The sequence below is a fragment of the Fusarium keratoplasticum genome, chromosome 3 (genome assembly GCF_025433545.1).
Source record: "Fusarium keratoplasticum isolate Fu6.1 chromosome 3, whole genome shotgun sequence".
In the NCBI taxonomy this organism is placed as follows: Eukaryota; Fungi; Ascomycota; class Sordariomycetes; order Hypocreales; family Nectriaceae; genus Fusarium; species Fusarium keratoplasticum.
The window spans coordinates 344,293-367,949 of NC_070531.1; the positions used below are offsets into that span (position 1 = coordinate 344,293).

Sequence of the window (23,657 nt, forward strand, 5' to 3'; positions counted from 1 at the left end):
GCAAAGTCGAATTGGCCATTTGCGCTGCGGTCATCATGGGCCCTGTCGTTATTCTCCTGGTCGCCGGCCCCCCCCCTGGGACCTCCGGACAGGGAAGTTCCTTGCGATGCCGCGTTCTGTGTATCAGATTGCTGGAGCAGGCTTGGGTCTCCAAGTAGCCCTTCGAGAGTAGCCAGTCCTGTCATAAGACGCGCAAGGTCTTCCTTCATGCCCCTGATATTCTCGCCCGCCATAAGGTGGTACTGAATGAGTAAAGGGAGCAGTTGCCGTGAAAACTCGTCACAGTCTCCGATATACTCGAAGTTAATGAGAGATCGGAATGCTTCTGCAACTGTTGGCGGCGTCTTGCTCACCCATACGACCAACCCGCCTGGGCTATGCGTCCTGGCTGCTCGACAAAGCTTATCTGCAAATTTAAACAGCGAGGTGATTGACAATTGTGTCCCAACAATCAAGACGGCATCAACGGGATGTTCCAGGTCGTAGTTGAATGCAGCTGTGATCCTAGATTCAGAGGGAGAATCTTGTCCATAAAGAAGAACACTCGTATGGAGCGTTCCCACATTTCGCCGTCGCTTGCCCTCTGCAGCCCGCTTGCTCTGCTCTTCTTCACATAAGGGGCAAGAAGCTTGTTTCCACCGTGGGAACGACTCTGGAGTAACCTTCATGGTATGTGAGGGTCTTATCGAGCAGACTAGTGTATCTGCTCGGCCATGGAGCCATACTGTCTTTCGCGAAAGATGAGCGAGCCTTGATTGGCGGCAGTCAATGTTCTGGGTGTAATGTCGTCGGAGGCGGCCAGACTGAGCCAAGCCCTCGGCAAATATATCGAACATGGTGAACATAGATCTTTGACCAGATTGGAGCTTCTGCAAAATATCGGCATGTAGCTGGTCGGTCGTCTCCTTTCTCAAGTAGGCAGACACATTATATACGTTCCGGCTGGAATTATTCGAGCGGGAAGAGCCCCTGTAGTCGGGAACTATCCAGCTTGTTTTAGAGGTGCTGATGGTGAAGCAAAGTCGAGACTCACTGCCTGTATTGGTCGAGATTCCTGCACCACTGATCATGACGATGTGTCGCTTGGTGATTAGCTCCCTTTTCAAGAGCTCAAGATCTCCAGCATAAGAAGGGTCCGTTGTCGAGGTGTTCATGTTGACGCTCGGGAGCCTCGCATCAAGGCTGCTTGGTAGAGCGGTTTGAGATACTCGCTCGCGATAGGTGAGGCCATCATATTCTACGTTTGCCCCGAGAATGGCGTCGATATAAATAGACCCAAACAACCAGAGTTCACGCATGGTGCGGATGGCCTCGGGAGCCGTCCGAAATTGGCCCCTCAACAGGCTAGCCCAGACAAATAAAAATAGCACTTGCTAAGAAGTGGTAGTTCTAAATTAAGCAACGGTCTCAAACCGGCCTTGAAAGGGCACCCGGGACCACCGTCCGGATCATGTGTGTGGGTCGTCGCCGGCCGGCCGGGGCTCCGGTGGCCCCACATCCGGCGGCCAGGCGGTGCGGGGTTGAAGCGACATCTCACGTATAAAAGGCTCAGCTTCGGTTCCGACCTTTCGAGCCCAAAACCATGACCTAAGGCAAAAATGGAAACTCCTTTCTATCCCTCGAGTGCGTACTCCTTTCCCGATGCTACTTCTGAGATATCTGCCCTACACGCGGCCCTCTCTGATGTGCTGGAGTATGTCGGACAGATCCGTTTCATAGCAGCAACAGCAGAAGCTGCCATAGAAAGGATTCATAGACGTCTTGATCTTCTAGAAGAAGTATCCCCTATCGAAAGCTGGCAGTGTTTCAAACTGACGTTCTGTAGATAGCCAGCGAAACAAGCTCAACCCAAGCACCAACCACCCCTACAGGCCCAGCCGCCCCGTGGAAAGAAGATGAGACGGACTTTGAGGGAGATAACATGCAGATACATGACAAGGGTGGTCATTCGGGCCAATCCTAGGCCAATGTCCAATATCACAAGACAGTTTGCCCGTCTCTAGATCCGTAGCCCTCCCGTGAAATGAGAAGTTGCGACGCCGATAGGCCAAATTAGGCCCTTGACACCAGAATGAAGCACTATTTCTCAGGTCTTGTAGCATAAACTCTGGCGCAAGCCCGGGTTTCTACAAAAGAGAACCCGCAGGAGTTCCCAGGCCCGCCTGTTGCGTGTCTGGCGTCATCTGATCTCGTGGTCCCCAGTTGGGCCGTCAAGATGGAGGGTTCGGGCAGGTGGCTGTGTCGCAAGATGCAGTTGGTTGGGGTCTGCCAGCCGGGTACTTAAAGGCCAGTCACCCCCTTCTCCAAGTCAACTCGTTCTTTACTCCTTCATCTCACGCCTTCTCAGACATCACCATGGACTCATCAGTGTCGTGTGCTTGTCAGCAAGACTCCAACTCCGTCGCACTGAACGTGCAAGACCTCGTTCTCAAGTTACAGGCCCTTGCCACAAGTCGTCGTGCTCGCCGCAACGCCTTCCCAAGACCCCGAGGCATCAGTTGCCGTCGCCATCGCCAAAAGCGCCAGCCTGCGGGACATCGGAAGCCCACTCGGTACAACGACAAGTACATTTTAAAGTCTCCATCAAACACAAACACCGAGCCCACCTTACCTACCAACAAAGGAGGTGATGCCTCCCAGCCCCACGATGATACTCCCAGGTTTTTTGATATCAATGAGATTCTTGATGAGGTTCTCGATGGGATTCCCTCTGTTAAGGTGGATGAAATCGACCTAACCCAATGCGAGGGGAGTGAGGGTGTTGAGAAAGCCGTTGACTCAGCGGTACTAGTCTACATGACGCCGCGTGAGATGCGGGATGAGTAAGACATAGATGGATAAGGTGATGGATTTTTTTTAATTAGTTGGTAGCGAATAGTATAACGCCTTATCAATTCCATTTCCCAGAAGAGGAGTGGCCATCTTCGCCCAAGGGTGTAGGGTAGGCTGCTCGACGCATGGGCCACTGACCGACTTCAGGTCAACTTGAAGTCTGACTAAGCTTTCTGTAGGACTTCAGAGCAGAGGCAAGATCCTTTGCCTGTTCCGCACCGCTCAGGGCCAGCTCCCATCCCACAGCCTTTTGCCCACCATCTAATATAGCTAGAAAGACCCTTCCGGCGGCATCAAGGTCCTTCGCGAGTGGATCATCGAGTAGTTTGTGAAACGCCTCGAGCTTTTTATGATTGCGGACTTGAATAAGCTCCTCCCACCCCTTGGAGGTAACCTTAAATTTCTTGCTCGAGGGACTGAGGAGGATAAGAGGTAACAGCCCCTCGTGAGGACCACATATCTTGATCCACTGTCTGCCTTGTTGGAGATGATAGTGAATATTATCTACCCCGTAACGCTTGGCACGAGGCTCGAGATCGGTGTGACTGGCGCAACGACGCCCTAGGCTTCCCTTTTCGTCGTCGACTACCCGCGCGAGACACACCTGCGCAAGGCGAACCCGAAACTTGGATAAAGCCGACGTATTGACCCGTTGGTTCAGTACGATGATTTGTCTGTCGATAGAATCTTCAGGTTCCGGCAGGTTTGAACATAGTTGCGTGTGTTCGCGTGTCAGGACGATCAGCTGGTTCATAGCGACTTTGCTCCGTATCGATGCCGCTCTCACGAGCACTTCCGTCTGCAACGGTGGCGGATGGTACAGGTCCACGGTGGGAATGCTGCATAACGGATCCGCCGAGAAGGCAGCATTGATTTGCTCCCCCAGTTTCTTGTTTTTTTGAGTGCACACTCGGGTCCTCCCCCTCGGGTCAGCTTTTATTTGGGCGGGCCTCTTGGGCGACTTGGGCGCCTCCGACACCAAAGGCGATCCGGCTTCTGACTGCTCGGGCGGCGGGTCTGGAATTGATGGTAGAGGCGTTCGAATTGACTCGGGCGGCGGGACGCGAGTGACAGTATCGTCCAGTACGCCACACTTAACGCACTGGCGCAGCGCCGTAGATTTGAGGCGATCTCCACGCTGTAAGTGGTTCATGGACATGGCGATGTTGAAGTCCATGTTGACGACCATATGATACTGGCTGCGCCCAGGGATCATGAGGTCGCCAGGCGCTTGAACCTCGATAACGAAATCGATACCTTCTCTCTCAAGTGCCAAAGGGGATATCAACAGAGACTGATGTCCGACACGTTGACTGCACCCATTGCAGTCCCAGTTCTTGGCGACAAAGGCCTCAAATTTCTTTGTGTGATGCGTCTCAATGGCAGTCCAGAGTTTGACTCCCTCCAGCACCAGGTTGGCAGAACGCAGGCCGCAGGGCGATTCATCCTCAGAGCAATTATAGTCTTCGACATGGAACCGGTTCGCGGATTTATCTCCGCCAATGTGCCAGTATGGACGGTGCAGGTCGAGGAGTTTCGGGTTGTCTAGTATCATTGCTCCTGGATTTAGCAGATCCCCGTATGGAAGATCCAGATGGCCGGTAAAGTATGGAACAATGCCCTCTGGGGGGTTGTCGAAGTAGTCATCAAGCCACTTCCTGGCCTCCTCCTTGGTCGGTATCACCACCTTGTCTGGAAAGTCCGGGAATGCGAAGTGGGATCGATATTTCGAGATATAGGCATGCACGTAACCCTCGCCTTTTGGCCCGGGCACGAATCTATTGGCGGTGAATTGCCAGTCGGGTTTCGGCGCGCTTAACCCGGCTTTTAGCGCGGCTTTAATTAAATCTAGGTCGATGGGCAGGTTGGGAGCCGAAATCTTGTGCATGGTGTCATCCCGGTTGATAATCCTCCCGAGCGCTTCGACCAGTCTTTCTCCCATATCGGCTTTCGATAAAGTCAATTGGGGCGGCGAGTCTGGCTCTAAGGTGTCTGGCGACGTGAAGTGTGTATCCGGGGTGGTGGCGCGGGATGTGTCCTCGGTCGTATCGCTGCCTTGAGAGTTTGGCGTGGTTGGGAGCTGCATGGTTCTTTTCTCGGGCGTAGCGCTATTGAACGGCGATTGCATGTTGACCTGTGCGCCGGCACCTTGGCCAGTTGGGTTTGCGGTTGTGGGCTGTGTTTGCGGGTTGGCCTCGGACCTGTCGCCGCCCGTGTCGTCCTCCGGGGCCGAGGACCGTGCCGACCGGTGATCAGCGGTGCTAGACCCGGCGTTGCCTTCTCTCTGAGCCGCATCGGAACCGCCCATGACCACGTCCTCGTCCTCCGGGACGCTCGCTTCTGTCTCCGCCTCCGGAGTGTGATTCGTGGCCGGGATGTCCCCTTGGTCGTTGGCTGTGGCCTGCCTGGATGCGGATCGGGAAGCACTGGCCGCAGAAGCCGCCGCGTCTGTGCCCCCAGGTGGTGATGGTGGCACCTGCTCGCAGTCTCGCATGGATGTGTCTTTGTCTTTGTCTTTGTCAGAGCCACCGCTTGATGGATCTCCGGTGGCCTCAGTGCTGGTGGCCGAGTTGTCGCCGTGGGCGTTTGCTGGGGCCTGGTCCGGGCTACCCTCATCGTGGCTGTCGCCTGGGTGAACCGGCGGTTGCTGGGTGTCATTCCTTCTGTTGTGTGCTTCGATGTCGTCTGTTTGGGACTGAATCCTCCCTATCCGGTCCTCAAGAATGCTAATGCGAGTAATGATCTGCTCCGCCCATGCCGGCGGTTTATCTTGCTGAGTAGCATGTCGAATGGTAGACCTCTTTGACCGTCTCTGTGGTGTTGATTCGGATGGCAAGCATGCCCTGATGTCCTGAAGGAGCCGCTTTACATTATTCAACTCGTTCCGAAGCGAACGAATATCTCTCCAATAGGGAGATTCAAGCTCGGACATGATTTTTAGAAAGATGCGTGGTTTAGAAGGTGATATTGGCGAAGTGCGCCAAGTAGCTTGCGGAAAACAATGAGCGAACGAGGCGCGGCTTGATGGCAGGGGCGGTTGTTTGGTTAAGTACGATGAACCTCCGAGGCTTATCCGAGGGCACCCTGGTCTCTTGATCCGAGCACCACTTACACCTTTTGCCACCTGCCCCCAGCATGCATGCGACCGTAGAGCACCCCGCGATATGTACAGCAGGCCCCACTCTGGGTCATGGAAGAGATAGCCGATGGTTGCATATTAAACGGAGCTCTCTTCGTTCATCTAAATAACCCTGATCCTCCACTACCCCTCTCTCTTGAGTCTCTCCTCTGTGAGTTCTGAGAATCTTGTTCTATTACTCTCTGTTTCTCTTGTCCTTGACCTCTTTTGTATCTCTGGGTATCTCTCATCCAAAGCTCTCGTCAAATCTGCTGCCGTTTTCTCCCCCTACGCTCAGGGCAGGCGTGCCAACACGGCCGCGAGTGTCCCCAGCAACTTGTGGGCGTTGATGTGGTTGATCTCCCATTTTTGCCCGACGGCATCCGCTGATGGCCCTGACCTGGACCGCGTGCTTTAATTATTCTTTCCCTCAGCGATGATGAATGTCACTGCACAATAATCACCTGCCCAGGCAAGTAGTGTCTACAGTGCACACCGAAGGCTTATCCGAGGGCACCCTGGTCTCTTGATCTGAGCACCACTTGCACCTTTTGCCACCTGCCCCCAGCATGCATGCGTGCAGTACGTGAATGAAGGGACGTTGTTGTGGAATTACGCCAGGGCATTCTTTCGAGGTTCGAGATTTGGGCGGTTGACTCTATTGAGGAAGTTGGCTGTAGTTGAGGCCAATTGTTCGCTCTATGGCCCTGGTCCTGGTCGATATCTTCCATCTCGAGACTCGCTGCCGGTTCGGGTGTTGTGACTCCCCCTTCTCCAAACTCGTGCCTGTAGGCCCTGTAACATGCCCTACCGCTGGCGGGGGCAGGGGTAAGTGATCGCCACTCTTCTTCACCGGCGAGAGTCGTGTCGGATCCAGTATCTTCGTCGTAGAAGGGTGCAGTTTGAGAGCCGTTCAGTAGGCGGTCTGAGGGCTCATCCGATACATGGATTGCCGCACCGTCTCTGCCTAGCCACGATGCCCGAGTTCCAGAAGATTGGATTCCATCGGAGGAAATAAGTATCAGACCACCCACTGGATCTGATGTGACCCTCGGTGGCGAAGGGGAGGCATTGAGCAACTTGATAGGTTTGCGGGGCCTGAATTTGCGTCGAGATTCGGTAGGCTGAGCCGATTGACCTGAGCTGTCGGGCTTGGCCGATCTGTGCCCTGCCTCTCCCTCTGTAGATTGCGCGACTGCTGAGAGTGCTGCCACTGGGTGACCTGGATGGTCGAGCTCGGATGCCAACCTGACAGTGTCGTCTCTAGCTGTCCATAGGCCGCGGTGACGAGGGAGCTCGTTTGTCGAATATGGTGAAGCCGTTGGGCCTGCTTGAAGAGGAGAGCGAGCCTGAGAAGGTTCATACGTATGACCTGAGTCGTCGGCCAGAGGTTGTATGCTATGATCGGAAGTGGTTGTTGTGGGTGAGTTGAGGATGAGGGAAATCCAGCTGCGGGTAGCGTTCCCGGCAACTTGCTGGGGTTGGTGATGTGGTTGAACCCCTGATTCTGCCTTTGATGGTATCTGGTTTGCTGGCTCCGTATGGTCTTGATCCGCGTCATGTTCAGCCTGGACAGGGGTGGGCGACTGTCTGCCTTCGTCACCACTGAGAGAGGTGTTATCGTCGTGGTTGTTGCCATAGCCGCCGCTGCCATCGTAATCATAGTCATTATACTCATCACCACCGCTATGTCCAGGAGCCCGGTATTCTTGGACCGTGGTTGGCAAGTCGAAGACACTGTTGATGAGGGGAATTTTCGCGGCAGCCTTTCGGTTCGCGGCAGCCTTTCGTTTCGCGGCAGCCTTTCGTTTCGCGGCAGCCTTTCGGCGAGCTTGACTCCTGTGTTTCCTTCAAAGCGTTAGCGCGATGCTCAACCATAATCACCCAAGTAACTCACCGTAGCTCTAGTAGAGTGTTGAATTTGGCAATCGTGCATCCGGGCATATACCCATACATGCACTTAGTTTTGAGATCACAAGGTGGGCGGAGTACGGCATATCTTTTACACCTATCCTTTGCGCAATGGTCCTTGAGCCTGGCCCAGCTGGTGAACTGTTGACGACATGCGCACTGAAGATATTCCTCCTCCTTGGAATGGGAGAATATATGACGATGTAGGTTAGAACTGAAGGTGAATCGCTGAGCGCATTCACCACAAACGTAATTACCTGTATTAGTACTCCTGCCTTTCGATGACAAATGATGCGCATTCTTTTTGTGCCGCCAAAGGGCTTCTTGACTTAGGTAAGTCTTCGGACACTCGCCCTGGTCACATGAATAAACGTGCCCGTCATGGTTTTTTTCATGCGACTCGAGGGTTCGTTTTTCCGTGAATCCCTTTGGACATCTGCTACAGAAAAACGACGGCGGGCGACGTTTGCGGTTTTTATGCCCGTCTTCATGCCTCCCAAGATGGTACGGTGAATCGCATACTTTATCGCAGGTGCGACATACAAAGTTACTATTCATGTGATCCTAATTAGTAGATGCTCGGCTAGGCAGGCTTAGAAAGAAAATTCACCGTTCACGCCTATTTCTCTCCCGAGACTTCCTTGAGGAAATAGTTGATGACTTCGTCTGCAATCCCATCGCATTAGGGCTCCAGGCGTCGTTGCTAGGGAGTTTAGTGCGTCGGATACGGTAAGATCCCTAAAAGCTTAGAAAGCTGTTGTAGGAGTGTTGACTCGACGACTGGCTGTCTCTGGGGCACTTGCGTTTTCATAGACCACCGGACCTTGACAGGGGCACCATAATCCGTGGATGCAATGATCTGCAGGCCGGCCTTTCAGCTGGTGGAACCTACTATGGTATGTTAACTTTCTTTTAGCGCGGAACACGGATATGAGCCGTCATGTCACCCCACTGCACACGGACCGCGGCACCGGGAGACGGTGTGAGGCTCCACCAACTTGGCGTGCGAGCATGTACATGCTATGCAAATTACTGGATCGTGGGGATCGGTCCAGCACGCTAATGCAGCTGTGGCTGACCTGCCCGATTTCTTGCTTTGGAGTCGGAGGAGGAACACCCAAAGCCCAGCGAGAACGGCACCGAGCAATCAGGTACCCAGGATTCGCCAGTCTACAAATAGCTATAACAAACTCGACCCCCGGACAGGACACTTACGAAGCGCAACAATCCAGAACTGAATTCTTCACTGAAATGGCCGAGCCTGTGAGAACCTCGCATCCCCAGAGCTCCAACGCACAGGAGCGTTCGACCACGCCTCGGCAGCCCTCAACGATGAGTGGGTTCGTTCTCGACGAGGAACCAGATTCCCTTGATGCCCAATCCCAGCAACCCATCAGTTTCGACCATGACCTGCAATCAGCTCGGCAAGCTCACCCCAGCAAGCAGTCGTCTCTCCCAAATGGGCCCGAAGTTCCTCCAGATCCATCACAGTCTTCTAATTTCACCGAGCGCCCTATCGATGAAACTAGATGCTTTCTCGAGATACAACCGCCGGCCAGTCCCTTAGCCGGCCAGCATCCATCCACGCAGCAAGGCGATGCTCCGTCGTGGCTTGACGCAATAGCATCAGAGATGCAAAACAAGATAGCGGACCTTCGGGAGCAGATCCAGACATTAAAACGGGAGAATCTGCAGTTGAAAGATTGTTTGGGCGAAAATTTCACTGGGTGACCAACTTAATGTTTGGGATAGCAACTGAACTACAAGATTCTCTCTGATTCTCTGTCCCGCTCCCGCCGCCAAGTCACATCTTTAGACTACGTGCCATTTTGACTCCAAAGCCTGGTTGTGGTTCCGAAGCTTCTCTGGGACAAGCACAAACCCCGTCTACGCTATGCTTCTCTCTCCACGCTGGGACCATCTCAAGACGTTCTCTCTCCACTCTCTGCTTCTTCTCAAGACGTTTCATCTTTACCTTCTGGTCCATCTCAAGGCATTCTCTCTCAACTCTCTGCTCTATCTTAAAGAAATCCCTCTCAGCTCTCTGCTTTATCCCAAGTAGTTCGCTCTCGAATTCTCTCCCCCACTTAGGCACTTCTCCCGCATGCCCTCCCTCCCCTATCTCAATTCCTTCCAACCAAGTCATGATACAGATAGACTGGCCGTGACTCGAGACACTATTGCCTCTATTCAGATCCATACTGGGTGCAGGCTTGAACGAGCCATTGGATGAGGCACGATTGGTGTCAAGCAACGTGCCTGAGTCCTCAACATCCCCATGAGGCCAATTCCAGGATATTGGCTGGCTCATCTTCGACTGGTATAGTTCGGCATGATTTGTTATCAGGTCTTGAACCTCCCGGCTCGTTGTCGTCTTGACGCTCATTGCGTTGTCGTCTTGTGGCGCTGTCGAGGATGATGATGTTAGAGATGTTGTTGCGTGAATCAACCGTCTTACCGTGTCTCGTGGCATTGAAGCTCATACTGGGCAGGTTGACGTAGGGGCCTGGGAAGAAGCTTCCATGGACGATCAGACAAAGACGACGGGGAGGAGCCTTTTAATTGTCGGCGGACATCCCTTGCAACCAGTACCTTGACGCTCGATGCAGGTTCCGTAGCCATATCACATTGGTGCCAGGGTTCAACATCAAGGGTCCTCAGCACTCTGACTCGACGAGGCTGGGTTCACGGCCGGGGATGACAGCTGTACGAGAAGAAACTCTGGACTTCTACCACTCCGTTCTATCAGTACTTCACCCTAGTAGAGGCTGGTCTTCGGCCTCAATCTGGTCTTCGTCATTCCGCCTCTGCCAACCACATTTCCATGCCGGCTTTCCCTCTACTATGGCGATTGCCACCCATTGATTACATTCATTCAACTCCTCGGCGCCTGTTGTAGCCAAATAAGCTCTAGACCTCCGCCTCCTAGGCGTCACCTAGATTCTCTATATTCGACGAACTTCCTCTTTCCACTGTTGGCAACGCTTGTGCTCAGAAGACCATAAAACATTGCTATAACCCATGCCGCTGCTGTTTAACCCCAGATCCATGAGATAGCCGCTGAGTAACCGGCGATGAGAAGGCCAATCCCCTGAGCTGAAAGATATTTGATCCCTCTCTTCTTCCTCTCTTTTGCCGTCATGCACAGAGCCCAGACCTCTTCATCCTCAGGATAGTCCAACAAAGCACCTTGATCATGAATGAATTTCATGGGAACCTTAAGGTGCACTTCGTGATCAGCAATTATGCCTCTTGATACTGGTTTGGTCAGTGACTGTAATCGGCTTGAGAGTTGACATTTTGGATTCTTACAATCTCCCTTGCCAATTGACCCGACTAAGAAAGTATGTGGACCCTTTCCGTCGCAGGGCATCTTTGATAGTTAAGTAAGAGGGAGCTACAAAGATGGGCGATGCTCAAGTGAGACAGATCGGAGCTCGTGAAGAATATCTGTACTTTTGCTACTGGGCTATCTTATGCTTATATATGCAAGCTCGGCTTGGTTGGCCTCCCCCCAGGCAAAGATTGATGGCATGTGTGTGGGCATGCACACGACAGTCATACTCAATCCTGACATCGAGGCTGGCAGGTACGGGTGGGGTTGCCCACAACTTCTCATCCCAGCCCCTCCTGTCAACAGTATCAGGAATCCTTGTCCTGAACAGATACTTCGCCATAGAGGGCACGTAGTAAAGAGACGGTGAAGCCCAACATGTCTCCCTGCAAGCTGACAAGAAGAGGTATGAGGTGACCGGGTGGCTCACACGGTGACTGTGATGGCACCAGGCCCCTTGAAGCTCGATGCAGGTTCCGTAGCCATATCACATTGGTGCCAGGGTTTAACATCAAGGGTCCTCGGCACTCTGTCTCGACGAGGCTAGGTTCACGACCGGGGATGACAGTTGTACGAGAAGAAACTCTAGACTTCTACCACTTCGTTCTATCAGTACTCCACCCTAGTAGAGGCTGGTCTTCGGCCTCAATCTGGTCTTCAGCCTCAATCTGGTCTTCGGCATTCCGCCTCTGCCAACCACATTTCCATGCCGGCTTTCCCTCTACTATATCGATTTTCACCCATTGATTACATTCATTCAACTCCTCGGCGCCTGTTATAGCCCAATAAGCTTTGGACCGCCGCCTCTTGGGCCTCACCAGCATACTCCATATTCGACGAACTTCCTTTTTCCACTGTTGGCAACGCTTGTGCTCAGAAGACCATAAAACCTTGTGTTTCTATTTTAAATTAATACAAGGGAGCAAAGAGATGTAGGTTGGTATGAAAGATACCTGGCATACATGTATTCTTTCGGGATTCATTGGTATAGAGGCGGAACATAGACCAGGGATTTCAATGAATAGGAAAAAGGATAGTAAGAAGATAGTCGGTAGCTCCTTGTCTATAGACTTATATATGTGAGATCTAATAGCAAAAGACGAAGAAGCGCGGCCTCTTTCCTAAGGCAGGAAGAAGAGAAATGAGGCGGGAGGATTGAGGCCAGCCCTGTGGGTGACTCACAAGGTGACAAAAGAGAACACCGGGCCTTTCGTTAGCGTTAGATGCAGGTTTAATAGCCACATCACATTGGTACCAGGATATCGATATCAAGTCTCGATGAAGACGGATTCGCGACCAGGGATGCTGCTGGTGTGGAAAGAAGAAAAGGCAAAGCTCCATTGGCGTCCATGGCTGCTCGGCCTCCCGCAGCAATAGACTATCCGACCCTCCATGAGTTCCCCCGAATGCCCCTGGAAGGGAGTGGGAACAATCTGCAATACGCCTGTCTGGGATACCGTTGGCCTGGCATCTTAGAAATGGAATGCGATGGTCAGCTACAAGACCTTTTGGAGTTCCTCCAGACCCACAGTAGAGGGTACTTGAGCATGGGATCTGATTCACAGAATGTAAGGACATTGACCTGTGCGGCTCGTGGCGGCGGCACTATGCAACCGCGTGGACCACGGCCTTGTTCTTTTAGTCTGCCGAGCAAGCGCCATTTCACTAATTGCCTAAGATTCCAGAATCTGTCACTTATTAGCCTGTGCCCCGTGTCGGTTATATTGCAGTCAGCTAGCTGAAACTACTGAATATAAACACTGGCTTATGGCCCCTTCTCCATCTTCTCTGACCTCCCCTTGCCAACCAGCTCCCCACCCAATAACCCAAGATGTTCAACCCCAAACCCATGAGATGGTCTTCAGAGCAGCGTTGTAGGCTGAGATAGCAGCCGTAATGGGCCCGTTAATTGCAATATATAGAATCCTTCTCCTGTTCCTCTCTGCCTTTGTCATACACAGTACCCAGACATCCACATCTAAGCCCAAAGGTATCCCGGGGATCTTTTCGTGTATCTCGTCCTCGGAAATCATCTCGCGTGACACTGGTTTGGTCAGAAACTATATAGGGAGTTTGGGATTTTTGTTTACCTACAATAGTCCTCGCCCGCGTCTCCGCGTACAAGTACGTGTGGACCCCCATTACAAGGCATCTGAATAGTCAAGTGAGTGAGAGCGCAGCTGTAGAGACGAATGTGGTGCTCGACGGAGATTGAAATGCGTTGGGAGTGTCTAGAAGTCTTCTTATATGTGTAAATTTAGTTAGAATTCACCAGCGAGGATTAATGGCGGTGAGGCTGGCATGTGTGTTGTTTAGATGTCGCAAGGTTCTGTAAAAAGATGCGGTGAAATGGAAGGACTGAGGCCAGCAAAGCAGCCTACTGACGTGTGCGGCTAGCACGGTGACAATGGACACAAGCAGAATCTCCGACGCTTCCTGAATATGCTCCAGGCCCTTGGGCAGAGCAGGGACCAGGGACCCTTTAGGGGCATGGAGGCAATCGGTGCGCATGGACTCTGGCCATTGAGGGGGGCGTGCCTCTACCTACCTTAGCGCTGTTTTCTCAACACCCCCGAGCCTCTCCTCGGGTTGCCGAGTCCTCTGACCCGAGGGACTTCCTTCTGCTGGGTCTGGAACGTGAATTGGTGGCGAGATGATTATTGGTCCAGGGAGCTGGGCATGGAGACGAGTTGCTCCGTTGGCAACGAGCGGCTGTCACATATACCTGAGGCCCCCCGATATGAAAAACTCCAATCGTTTTATCTCTGTAATCTCAACCGTCCCACGCCGTTCAGCTCGGTTCTCAAACACTAGAGTCTTGTTGCTAGAATGAAGCTTTTCCATCTTCTCTTCTATGGCCTTCTCTTAGGCCTCCTCTTCTATAGCCTTCTCTTAGGCCTCCTCCTCTTCTATGGCCTTCTCTTAGCCCTCCTCTTCTCGTTGCCCTCGCCGCGCTCCGTACCTGGCCCCAAGTCTGTCGGTCGACCCCGCCGTGTTATTCGGGACTACATCATGGTTCGCCGTGGACGACATATTGTCAGAGAGCCTCGCCGCGAAAACAATGAGATGGACGCAGAGACTCGATATCGGCCCCTACGACCAAGAACGCCTTTGATAGAGGCCCATCCTTCATTAAACATCTCACATAGAAACATCCGATCCGTACCCTTCTCCGTCCTCGCCAGAACATGGCAAGATGGCCTGCCACCAACGACACTCGACACGATTTCGATTCCGACTCGGACATGGGGATGGAAGAAGATCATGTTCTGCTGGATCCTTAGATGGAGGGTTCTGATTTCTTGTTTTAGAATCTTAGTTGGCGGTTATAACCAACGCTTGATTGTTTTCATTAGACTGTACCTCTTACTCTAATTCGAGGAATGGTTTGCGGGCCTGTGTGGTGGAGAGCATCTCTTTGGTTTCAAAGCCCATTTGATATAAGACGAAGGTAGATTTTTCACTCGAGTCTAATTCATATCCTAACATACTGCTACTCTTCTTTTTCTCCGCATATGCCAGTCATGAGACAGTTGGCATTGATTCGGGGCAAACTCTTTCCAAGTGACTGGACTTTTCCAGCAAACAACGCGCCGACACTGGATTAACCAAGGCACAAAGAGGAGGCGGGAGGCATCTTTTGTAAATCTGAAAAACCTGTCAAATGCAAAAAGAGAGGTCAATTTGTTACCCAAGCCCGTAAATAAATATCCTAACATACGAGTCTCTGCCTTTGCCTCCGCGTGTGCATGTCTCGTCATGAAATGTTGCCATCGCTTCGGGGCGGCTCTGACCCTTTTCTGAGCCACATGGACCTCGAAAAGTATGCCGCTATCTTCTTCTTCCTTTCCCTCTGAATATCCATCCGGACGCTAACCCACCCCCGCTGCGAGCCTGAGCAAGTGGCCATGGAGATTGGTAGCTTATTGAATAAGCTCAACATATCATGTTCTAGCGGCGCCCCGTTAACAATTACCATCCCGTGGATACGCGCGATAGGTTTATTTTGGAAAGGCATCACCGCCCAAACTCGCCGTTCATTCTTATCCCCGCACACCTCTGGTGTAAGTGGTACCAACTTCCCACTCTTATCCTCAATATTAACCCAACAGTTCACATGGAGCGAGTACTCATAACCTTCTCCATCCACGACAATATGAATATTGCCAGGGTAAAGGTTCATATCCGAAAGCCAGGCCTCACTGGCCATCAAGGCGATATGGAAGTGCCTGAGTCGTTGCGGCCCGATGCGCCGTAGAAACCGGGACAGGTGTCCTAGGTTCCCCAAGTCTGGCAATATGGGGCGGGAGAGCAGATTGCTTTCACTTTTAGTGCTTGTAGCTGGTTGCTGTTAGCTTTATTCGTGCAGGATCATATGCGTATTACCTTCATCCAGTTCATAATTCTCTCTTTCCACCGCAATTGAATCGATCCGACTCCCCTGTTGCCGTAGGCGCCGAGCCAGCAGGATGCAAAGCACCAACGTGACGAACTCCAGGACAGACAGAACAATGGTAGCATACAATAGCGGTGACATCATCCCTAATAAGGCTTGGGTCTTGGTGGGGGCTTTGGAACACCAGTTGTGTCGTACGCGCCGCGGCGAAAGCAGCGCATGGAGTGAAGGCAGTGAAAGAGAGTTGAACAGGGGAACTTGGGCGAACCAGGTCGGTGTGCATGCTGTTGCCTTGTGGGCTTGCACTTTCACTTAAGTAGATTTGCAGTGCAGGTTACGCAAGGATGGTCTGGCGTGCTTTCTTTTGATAACATGAACTTGTGATGCATCGCCATGGGTCCCTCGACGGTTTGAGTTGGTGGGTGACTACCAACATGCTTGATCGTCGTAGCTGGGATTAAGCACACGCCACCCCCCTTGCATCGCATCGGAATGCGTGGCAGATGGAGACACTATTCTGTATTTGGACCACAGTTTCCTTGTGGTCCCATTTGGGTAAAGCGCCCCGGAAATCTTGCTTATCAATGCTTGGCCGTTGTTCGTCTCCGCCCGTGACGCCGCGCGAGGCACGCGTTGTTTTTTGCCATCACCTTGACCTCATCCGTACTCCCACCAGAGCGAACGATGAGTAGAAGACTTCCAACACCCGGCCCGGACCAGGGTTCATACGTCCAATTTCAGCTCAGCGTCGCCCAGTCGGACTGGCAGCCGTCGCCCCCGCCGCCCCCGCCGCCCCAGGATCCACGGCAAGCGGCATCGAGGAAACTCAATGAGCGCATGCCTAAAAACAAGGACGAATGGCAAAAGGCTCGACAGAAACATCACTTCGAGACTCCTGAAGATGTTTACAGAACAGTATCTTCCCTTGTGCAGGACGTTGATGATGGGTTGCTGCCTCGGCATCTAAGAAGATTCGTTTGCTTAGCAGTTTGTTGCGTGGATCACCATTGCGGAGATAAGGAGACAGCTTACAGCAACTATCGGGCTCGCTTTGGCAGAGAAGTCAAAGAGCTGACTATCGACAACTACATGCATTTGGCGCGTAGCGTAATTGGTTTAATGGATGAGCTATACCCGACACTTAGACATCTTGCCTTTGAGGGTGTTCTACTCTTTGGTGAGCGAAACTGGCATCTACTGAAACAAGGCTGACAACAGCAGCTTCGCTGAGCCTCTCGGATCTGGGATACTATAGACAGGAACCGGCCGAGTTCAAGTCGTGCTTTCCTCAGATCAACATCGTTCCCGAGGAGCACGCCTCTCTGGCACTGTATCCCCCATTTCTCGTTATATCCCGACGCCCTGAATATTGGGATAAGTATGAGTTGGTCTGCGAGGCCCTGAACATCAGGTGTCTCCCAAAGGCTGAGTTACTCATGTTCACCTCGGTGCTGGAAAGCAAGAAGCCAGTGCCCCACGTCCTCCCGTCTCCTCATACACCAAGGAAGCGCGTCTATGATATGGCCCGGGATATCTGGGTTGATAAGGACGATGCTAATTCAACAACATGCTTGGACACTGAAGTAATGTTTCCCATTTCTGACCGCATTGATGGCTACAAGGTGTTTCGCATCCCGGAGACTATCCAGCAAGAGGCAGCCTCAGCAGGCAAGGTACAGGACGACTGTGTGCGTCAGGACTTGCGCAATGCAGTTGCTTTTAGATTTGGCTGGTCTCCGTGCCATAGCAACGTTGCTAAGCATGTCTATAAAGAATTAGTAAGTTAACCTTTGACCGGCAAAATGACGAGCGCTAACCCAAGGAGGTACAATTGGGTATTCTTAGCCCAGGGCTTGTTCATGCGAATCAGTTCTACTTTCGACATGACTCTGGTGCAATGAGAATCCCTAATGGATGGATCTGGGTCATCGTACCTACTATCCTAACCATTGAGCAAGTCAAGATAACACTAAGCTACGAAGATGTTCAGGAGGATGTTACGTGGTGCAATGGCTCTGGGTTTCTTCTTGGGCCAGGCACAACGCTGTCAACACCAAACGTGATCTATTATATCTCGATAAGCTTCCCTTATTGACTGGGATTGACCTCGCGCTCGCCATCTTCTTCCTGACCATACATAGTCGGCTCCCCTCCCCTCTCCGTGCCAACAGGGGCATCATCTTTATGAGAAGACTGGTCGTTTCCTTCAGAGGTTAGACAAAACAAAACGCAAGGAGTAAAAGTCTTTCACCTGAAGAACCATCCCCAGGCGGCGGTGCTTTGTCTGAGGTGCTTCCACCTTGCTGTGGCTCATGCTTGGAGTTGTCTGACGTGTCTGGCATGTTGCTTTTATTCGTGGAAATGGGGTATTAGTCGAGGCTTTGGTATTCACTTCGATTCGATCTGGTGAAAGCAATAGCGATATTTTATATTTCAAGAAATACTCTTGTTTTCTCTGTTCTCCCTCTGTTCGCCAGCCTGCTGGTGCTTGGCCTCCATAAGTGGCCCCGGTGACAACCATGGGTTCTCAACACCACCGGAGCAATCCCCGCTGCACATCTCAAGCCTCAGAGCTCTCCTCCCTTGAGACCACCACCCTGGCCGCATAACAGGCCTCTAAGTGTTCTAGATAAGCGCAGATACATGGCCCTATGGTTGTGACTGGTCGTTGTTGTCTGAAGTGTCCGGCATGCTGCATTCACTCAAAGTACACAGGGGTTGGCTGAAGTCATCTTTTGACTCTATTGGTCTAGCTGGCCAAAGGATAGCCATGCAACTTGAAAACGTTGTATTAATCCCTGTTTCTCTTTGCACCATAAGCCTATAAGGCAGCTCCGTGTCAACACCAAAGCTATCTGTGATTCTCAACCTCTGACTCCTCCCCTAAGATCACCATCTTAGCGACTACGAGCTTCTGAGTGGCTTTTAATTATATTCACTGGAGAAACCAATGCACTGAAGGAGTGCTTATATTCTCTCTGTGCGCTAGCTTGCCGATGGCTTGGCCCGCATGACTGGCTCTGACATGTATTCTTAACACCATTGAAGCAATCCCTTGGTGCAGGGTATGAAATCTAGTAAGTGCCAAACCGAACGGCCGCCACCTGTGCTCTGAATGTGGGAGCAGCTCCACTAAAACATGCATCCAAGGCTCCACTGTGCTCTGAATGCGGGAGCAGCCCCACTAAAACATGCATCTAAGGCTCCACTGTGCTCTGAATGTGGGAGCAACTCTACTAAAGCGTCTAAGGCTCCACTGTGCTCTGAATGTGGGAGCAGCTCCACTAAAACATGCATCTAAGGCTCCACTGTGCTCTGAATGTGGGAGCAACTTTACTAAAGCGTCTAAGGCTCCACTGTGCTCTGAATGTGGGAGCAGCTCCACTAAAACATGCATCCAAGGCTCCACTGTGCTCTGAATGTGGGAGCAGTTCCATAAAAATCAACAAAGAAGCCAATAGAAGAATAGAACTAGAAAGTACTTATGCTGCCTAATAAATCTGCGGAAGATGAAGGTAGCCGGTATGGCCAGCCATAGAATGAATGGGAGAGTCACGTGACTCTACACTTGACTCAACGCTGCGCCACTGGTGAGGCGGTGCTGGCCCACATGCCCAAGAGGCGATGCGTCATTGCCTCAACCCCTCTCGCAACCAGTCCCTTCCAACATCACGATTGAAGAGATGGCGTTATCCCTTCAGAGCGCGCTGCCATCAATTCAAAACGACGGAGTCCTTGTTGTGCAGGATAGCGAGGTAGGAAACCGGCTTCCTAAACTCGACTTTCACTTCACGACACCAGAGGGCCTCGAGTTCATCGCTCAGCATAGCGTAGATAATCAGGTGAGTTCCACACCAGACGATTATTGAACTCACGCTGAAAAATCTAGGAAATACGCAGCATCATCACATCCATACTTATTCGACCCTATCTAGCGTTCGTCAAAGTGTATAGCAACCAGCTTCCCTCCGATTATGCCTTCTTTTGGCACTCCGTACCATCCCGACAACCGTGGTCTCTGGTCGTGCAACTATGGAGTCCAGGCTCAACGATCGTTGTCTATGAAGGTTCGCACCGGCTTGCGATAGGAAACTACATAGACAGAGAGGTGTCACGGAGAAAAGGCCTACTCGCAGTACGTAAACAGCACCTGGAGTCTTTGGGTTTCTCAGGGAAGGAAGTGAGAATGGAACAAGGAGGATTGTAGGTCGCCATCCCCCTCTGACAATAACAGTGTCATCTTACGCGGCCTAGTTCTCTAGCAGACAGTCGGCTTGGATTTGGTATCCTTGAAGGTTTTGGTATTCACATCGGGTTTCTTTCTGAGGAGTTGGTGGAGCGTGAAGGGGAAAAGCGTCCAGGGAAATTGCGTCTTGAATTCAGCTCCGAACTTGCTGATAAGCTTGAGGAGCTCGAGGGGCGGGGCCTGAAAGTTAATTACATGTGGGCTAAGTGACATAGACTTCAGTTTTCCAATGCTCTTCAGTGCTTTAGGCGCATCAACAGAATAGACCCTGAGTGCCGCTGCTTAGTCGACACGCGACGAACTTGGATATTGAGGCCTAGTAGCTCTGTTGGCGGGACAGTTCTCAAGTGCCGGCGGTTGGTCGAACTGTGCCGGGACGTGATGCTGAGGAAACCCGGCGAATATATCGTAAGGATAGTCGTCGAGCGCTGGCGCTTGGTCGAACTGTGATGAATCCTGATGCTGAGGAAACCCGGCGAATATATCGTAAGGATAGTCGTCGAGCGCTGGCGCTTGGTCGAACTGTGATGAATCCTGATGCTGAGGAAACCCGGCGAATATATCGTAAGGATAGTCGTCGAGCGCTGGCGCTTGGTCGAACTGTGATGAATCCTGATGCTGAGGAAACCCGGCGAATATATCGTAAGGATAGTCGTCGAGCGCTGGCGCTTGGTTGAATTGTGATGAATCCTGATGTTGGGAGAGCCTGGCAGATGTATCGGTAGGAAATGTATTTGGGACTGATGCATGCGGGGAGAAAAACCCTCCTTCCACGTCCTCAGATGGAATAGATTGTGCTGGCAAAGGAGGAATCATTGTGCTAGTTGAGAGATCTGGCCAAACCTTTTCAACCCTTCTTCTCTTCGCAAACCTTTGTGTCGGATTCAACTTTTGGTCAAGCTGCTGTGCAGCATGATCACGCAGGCGTTGTCTGTCCACCTTTTCATCGCTTGACAATTCAGCACCTTGGCGAATGGGGCAGGACTTGGGATGAGTGAGTGCCTTTGAGACCTTCGTCTGGTCTCTTTTGCAAAATTCGCATTTCACATAACAGTCGACATCTGCCCAGCGTTAATAGTCTCATTCCCGATGAGATCGCGAGTCTTACGAGTCATCCAGTGCTTGTCGAGATCTTTAGGTGTGAAATCGCACTCAGGACAGCTTAATACGATATCGGGTAAATGCAAGAGGCATTGTAGCAACTCTAGAAACTCGGGCGGTACATATTTCTAAGTCTGTAAGCATTGTCTCTCTGCGGAGAACGCGATGTCGTACTTGGGACTGAAGGCATCGCTGGATCGCTGCCCATAGCCTGGACTACAATAATGTTAATACTCGTGGAGTGATTAATCCTATAATCTCCATCGGGAGACCCACCTGATACTTCTGTGAATGTGCTTCCAAATCATCGGTGGTAGGGAAACCACTCTTGCAAATGGGGCACGCCAATTCCATGGTGTGAGAGATGAGAATTCCTGAAACGAGATGGTCCCGATCGTCGGCTCTTCTTTTGCCATAAGTCATGTGATCGACGGTGCCGCAAGTGGCAACAGCCGTCACCACCTGACCAGGATGCTCTAGTGTTCATATATTTTAACCTCGCAGCTTTCAAACAACCCAACTCTTTTACAAAAACTTAGAAACGCGTATAACGAAGGCACAAAACCCATATTTACCCTTGTCTGTGTATATTTCGCTTCATTAGATCCGCTGCTGACTGTTGACAGGGACTTGAAGCTGCTTTTGAATCGAAAGTAGATCATGGATGGGCCGTGCAAGCTTTGCGGAGGCACTGGGAAGCAAGGCCCTTACGACTGTGGTCTTTGTGGCGGGAAATCAGAGAGCACGACGCAGTCTTCCTGATGGAATCCTTTGTTACGGGTATACATTATTATCACGTTTTCCCCCTTTCCTTTCCTTTTTGCAAAGCTCAAGAGAAAACATGAGAGAGGAAAATGTTCCTAGCGATAGCCGATAATCTCCGAAATTGTCATCAAAGAATCTAAGTCGGGCCGCAACACACTTCCTTGGGCAGCAAGTATTTGGTCAAGATACCACCAATCGGTGAAGCATGTCTCATACCCTGCTGGGGAGGCCAGATGAGTTCGTGATATACCTGGGCGAAGGAATTATGTGGCGATACCTGAGGAGGCGCTTGATGCCTTTCATATCGTCACCAAGAGGCTGTCGGCACTCAGCGATGATTCATCAAACCATCCGCCTTAGGTTTCGAAGGAACCAAAGCTCGTAGAGGGCGAACAAGAGTGCCATAGTCAAAGCCCATGCTCCGACAATACAGGTGGTCACGATCGCCGTCACAGACCAGATTCCTTCCTGAGCCGTATAGACATTGATGAGACTCATGAGAAGGGCAACAACCGAATTAAGGAGACTGGGTCTGTTGGAGAGGGTTGTTAGAAAGTCAGTCGCTACTGTTCGGGAATACCAACAAAAAGATCCGATCAATAAGCCAAATGTAGTTGTGCTTCTGAGACCACCCAATCCATCCTATCCCAACACCGCCAATGAAGCAGCAGAGGCTGCCGACCACGAGGAGCGGCGTGTTCTGGACGGCATGCTGCACTACGCGACCGGCCTGGGAATCGCCCAGTGCAGTGGCTTGGCTTATCGTCGTGAAGGTGCCAGGGAAGACGACAAAGCCAGCAAGGAAGAGCCAGTTCGCGACTGCAGCAAGGACGCAGTAAGCGCTGGGAACCTCGTGTGCTTGGACAATCATGGCGCTGTACGGGGTCAGTCGCTGGGCGTGCTGGGCTCCAGTCCCAGGGGCCGGCGAGCCTGTCACGTGAATATCTTCAGGACGGTGCTTGTCATCCATTTTGATTGAGCGTGGGAGTTGACCTTTGCAAGCGGCGCATATGGCCAATTTTAAATAACGATCCTAAAATAAAGAGCTGAACCAAGGAAGCCGTTTATTATTTCGTGATCGCCGTGTGTGGGAATCGTCTGCTAAAATTAAGACGGCTACGTTTCACATCGTCGCCTCGGGTGGTCAGCACCCTTCGCAGAGCTCTAGCGCGGCAAGCAATCTTGCACACAGCAGCTTCCCTATGCACAGCGCTTAACTTGCACCAAAACGGCCGTGACAGTTATGGCGTACCTGTGGCAGAGTACCCTCCTCATTGTCGAGATCGCTCCCCTCATCCTTGTTGCCAAGCACAAGCACAGTTCACGGTAGATTGGAAGGGTTTTGACGCCAACCCTCCGATCATTGCTTGGATAAAGCTGCTAAGCATGGCTACCCGCTGCACGGCACCGGGTCTGCCCGTTGACCTGCATGGCTTTTCCCCTCTGTCAGGTCATTTCGGAAGCAAGGAGTCCAACGGTTGGAAGCGTAGCGCACGGGTACATGGCCACGCTTCCAGAGTGGTTAATGGTGGATCACGTGGTGTCTTAGCCAATAATTGTGGCTTGTGGCTTGCAAGTTGTGGCTAATTCTCCGACCCCAGAAATTCCAAGTCGCCGAAAGCTTGGGGTTTCTCGAGTCGGTCTCGCGCGATTTGGCGAGCAAGCTGGCTTTTGCTTTCTTAAGAGCGTACATGAAGAGGCGATAAGGTAAGTATGACCTCGCAAAGGAAACCGAAATATTAATTAACCTTGCGCGCCAAGTTCTTGCTTCGACTAAACGCGCCCTCGATCGCATTGCGGCACACGAAAACGACAGCTTCCATCAGTCTCGCGACAGTGCAAATCAGCACCATCAACAACCAACTACCGACCCCACCCAATGTGATTGTCACTGGTGGAACTGTTGCCGTCTGGGGACATCATCAAGACTCCCTTGACAGGTGCTTACACTAGA

General features: G+C 51.8%; 5 protein-coding genes across 5 annotated transcripts; 3 read left to right on the forward strand and 2 right to left on the reverse strand.

Annotated features, from left to right (window-relative positions):
- Window positions 1-1,586: 1,586 nt before the first annotated feature.
- Window positions 1,587-1,963, forward strand: NCS57_00348300 (uncharacterized protein; the record flags this gene model as incomplete). The annotated part of the gene is made up of 2 exons (XM_053053476.1): window positions 1,587-1,778; window positions 1,826-1,963. Exons 1-2 carry the CDS (start codon window positions 1,599-1,601, stop codon window positions 1,961-1,963), a joined length of 318 nt encoding a protein of 105 aa, XP_052915636.1. The 5' UTR covers window positions 1,587-1,598.
- A 392-nt stretch (window positions 1,964-2,355) lies between these two features.
- On the forward strand, window positions 2,356-2,826 carry NCS57_00348400 (uncharacterized protein; the record flags this gene model as incomplete). The annotated part of the gene is made up of 1 exon (XM_053053477.1): window positions 2,356-2,826. One exon carries the CDS (start codon window positions 2,356-2,358, stop codon window positions 2,824-2,826), a length of 471 nt encoding a protein of 156 aa, XP_052915637.1.
- Window positions 2,827-16,275: 13,449 nt separating this feature from the next.
- On the forward strand, window positions 16,276-17,686 carry NCS57_00348500 (uncharacterized protein; the record flags this gene model as incomplete). Its single annotated transcript, XM_053053478.1, has 3 exons — window positions 16,276-16,768; window positions 16,813-17,369; window positions 17,414-17,686. The coding sequence occupies 3 exons, from the start codon at window positions 16,276-16,278 to the stop codon at window positions 17,684-17,686; spliced, it is 1,323 nt and encodes a 440-aa protein (XP_052915638.1).
- A 2,433-nt stretch (window positions 17,687-20,119) lies between these two features.
- NCS57_00348600 (uncharacterized protein) lies at window positions 20,120-21,292 on the reverse strand (the record flags this gene model as incomplete). The annotated part of the gene is made up of 4 exons (XM_053053479.1): window positions 20,120-20,898; window positions 20,946-21,066; window positions 21,113-21,154; window positions 21,215-21,292. The coding sequence occupies 4 exons, from the start codon at window positions 21,290-21,292 to the stop codon at window positions 20,120-20,122; spliced, it is 1,020 nt and encodes a 339-aa protein (XP_052915639.1).
- Window positions 21,293-22,045: 753 nt separating this feature from the next.
- NCS57_00348700 (uncharacterized protein) lies at window positions 22,046-22,673 on the reverse strand (the record flags this gene model as incomplete). The annotated part of the gene is made up of 2 exons (XM_053053480.1): window positions 22,046-22,235; window positions 22,288-22,673. The coding sequence occupies 2 exons, from the start codon at window positions 22,671-22,673 to the stop codon at window positions 22,046-22,048; spliced, it is 576 nt and encodes a 191-aa protein (XP_052915640.1).
- Window positions 22,674-23,657: the final 984 nt, after the last annotated feature.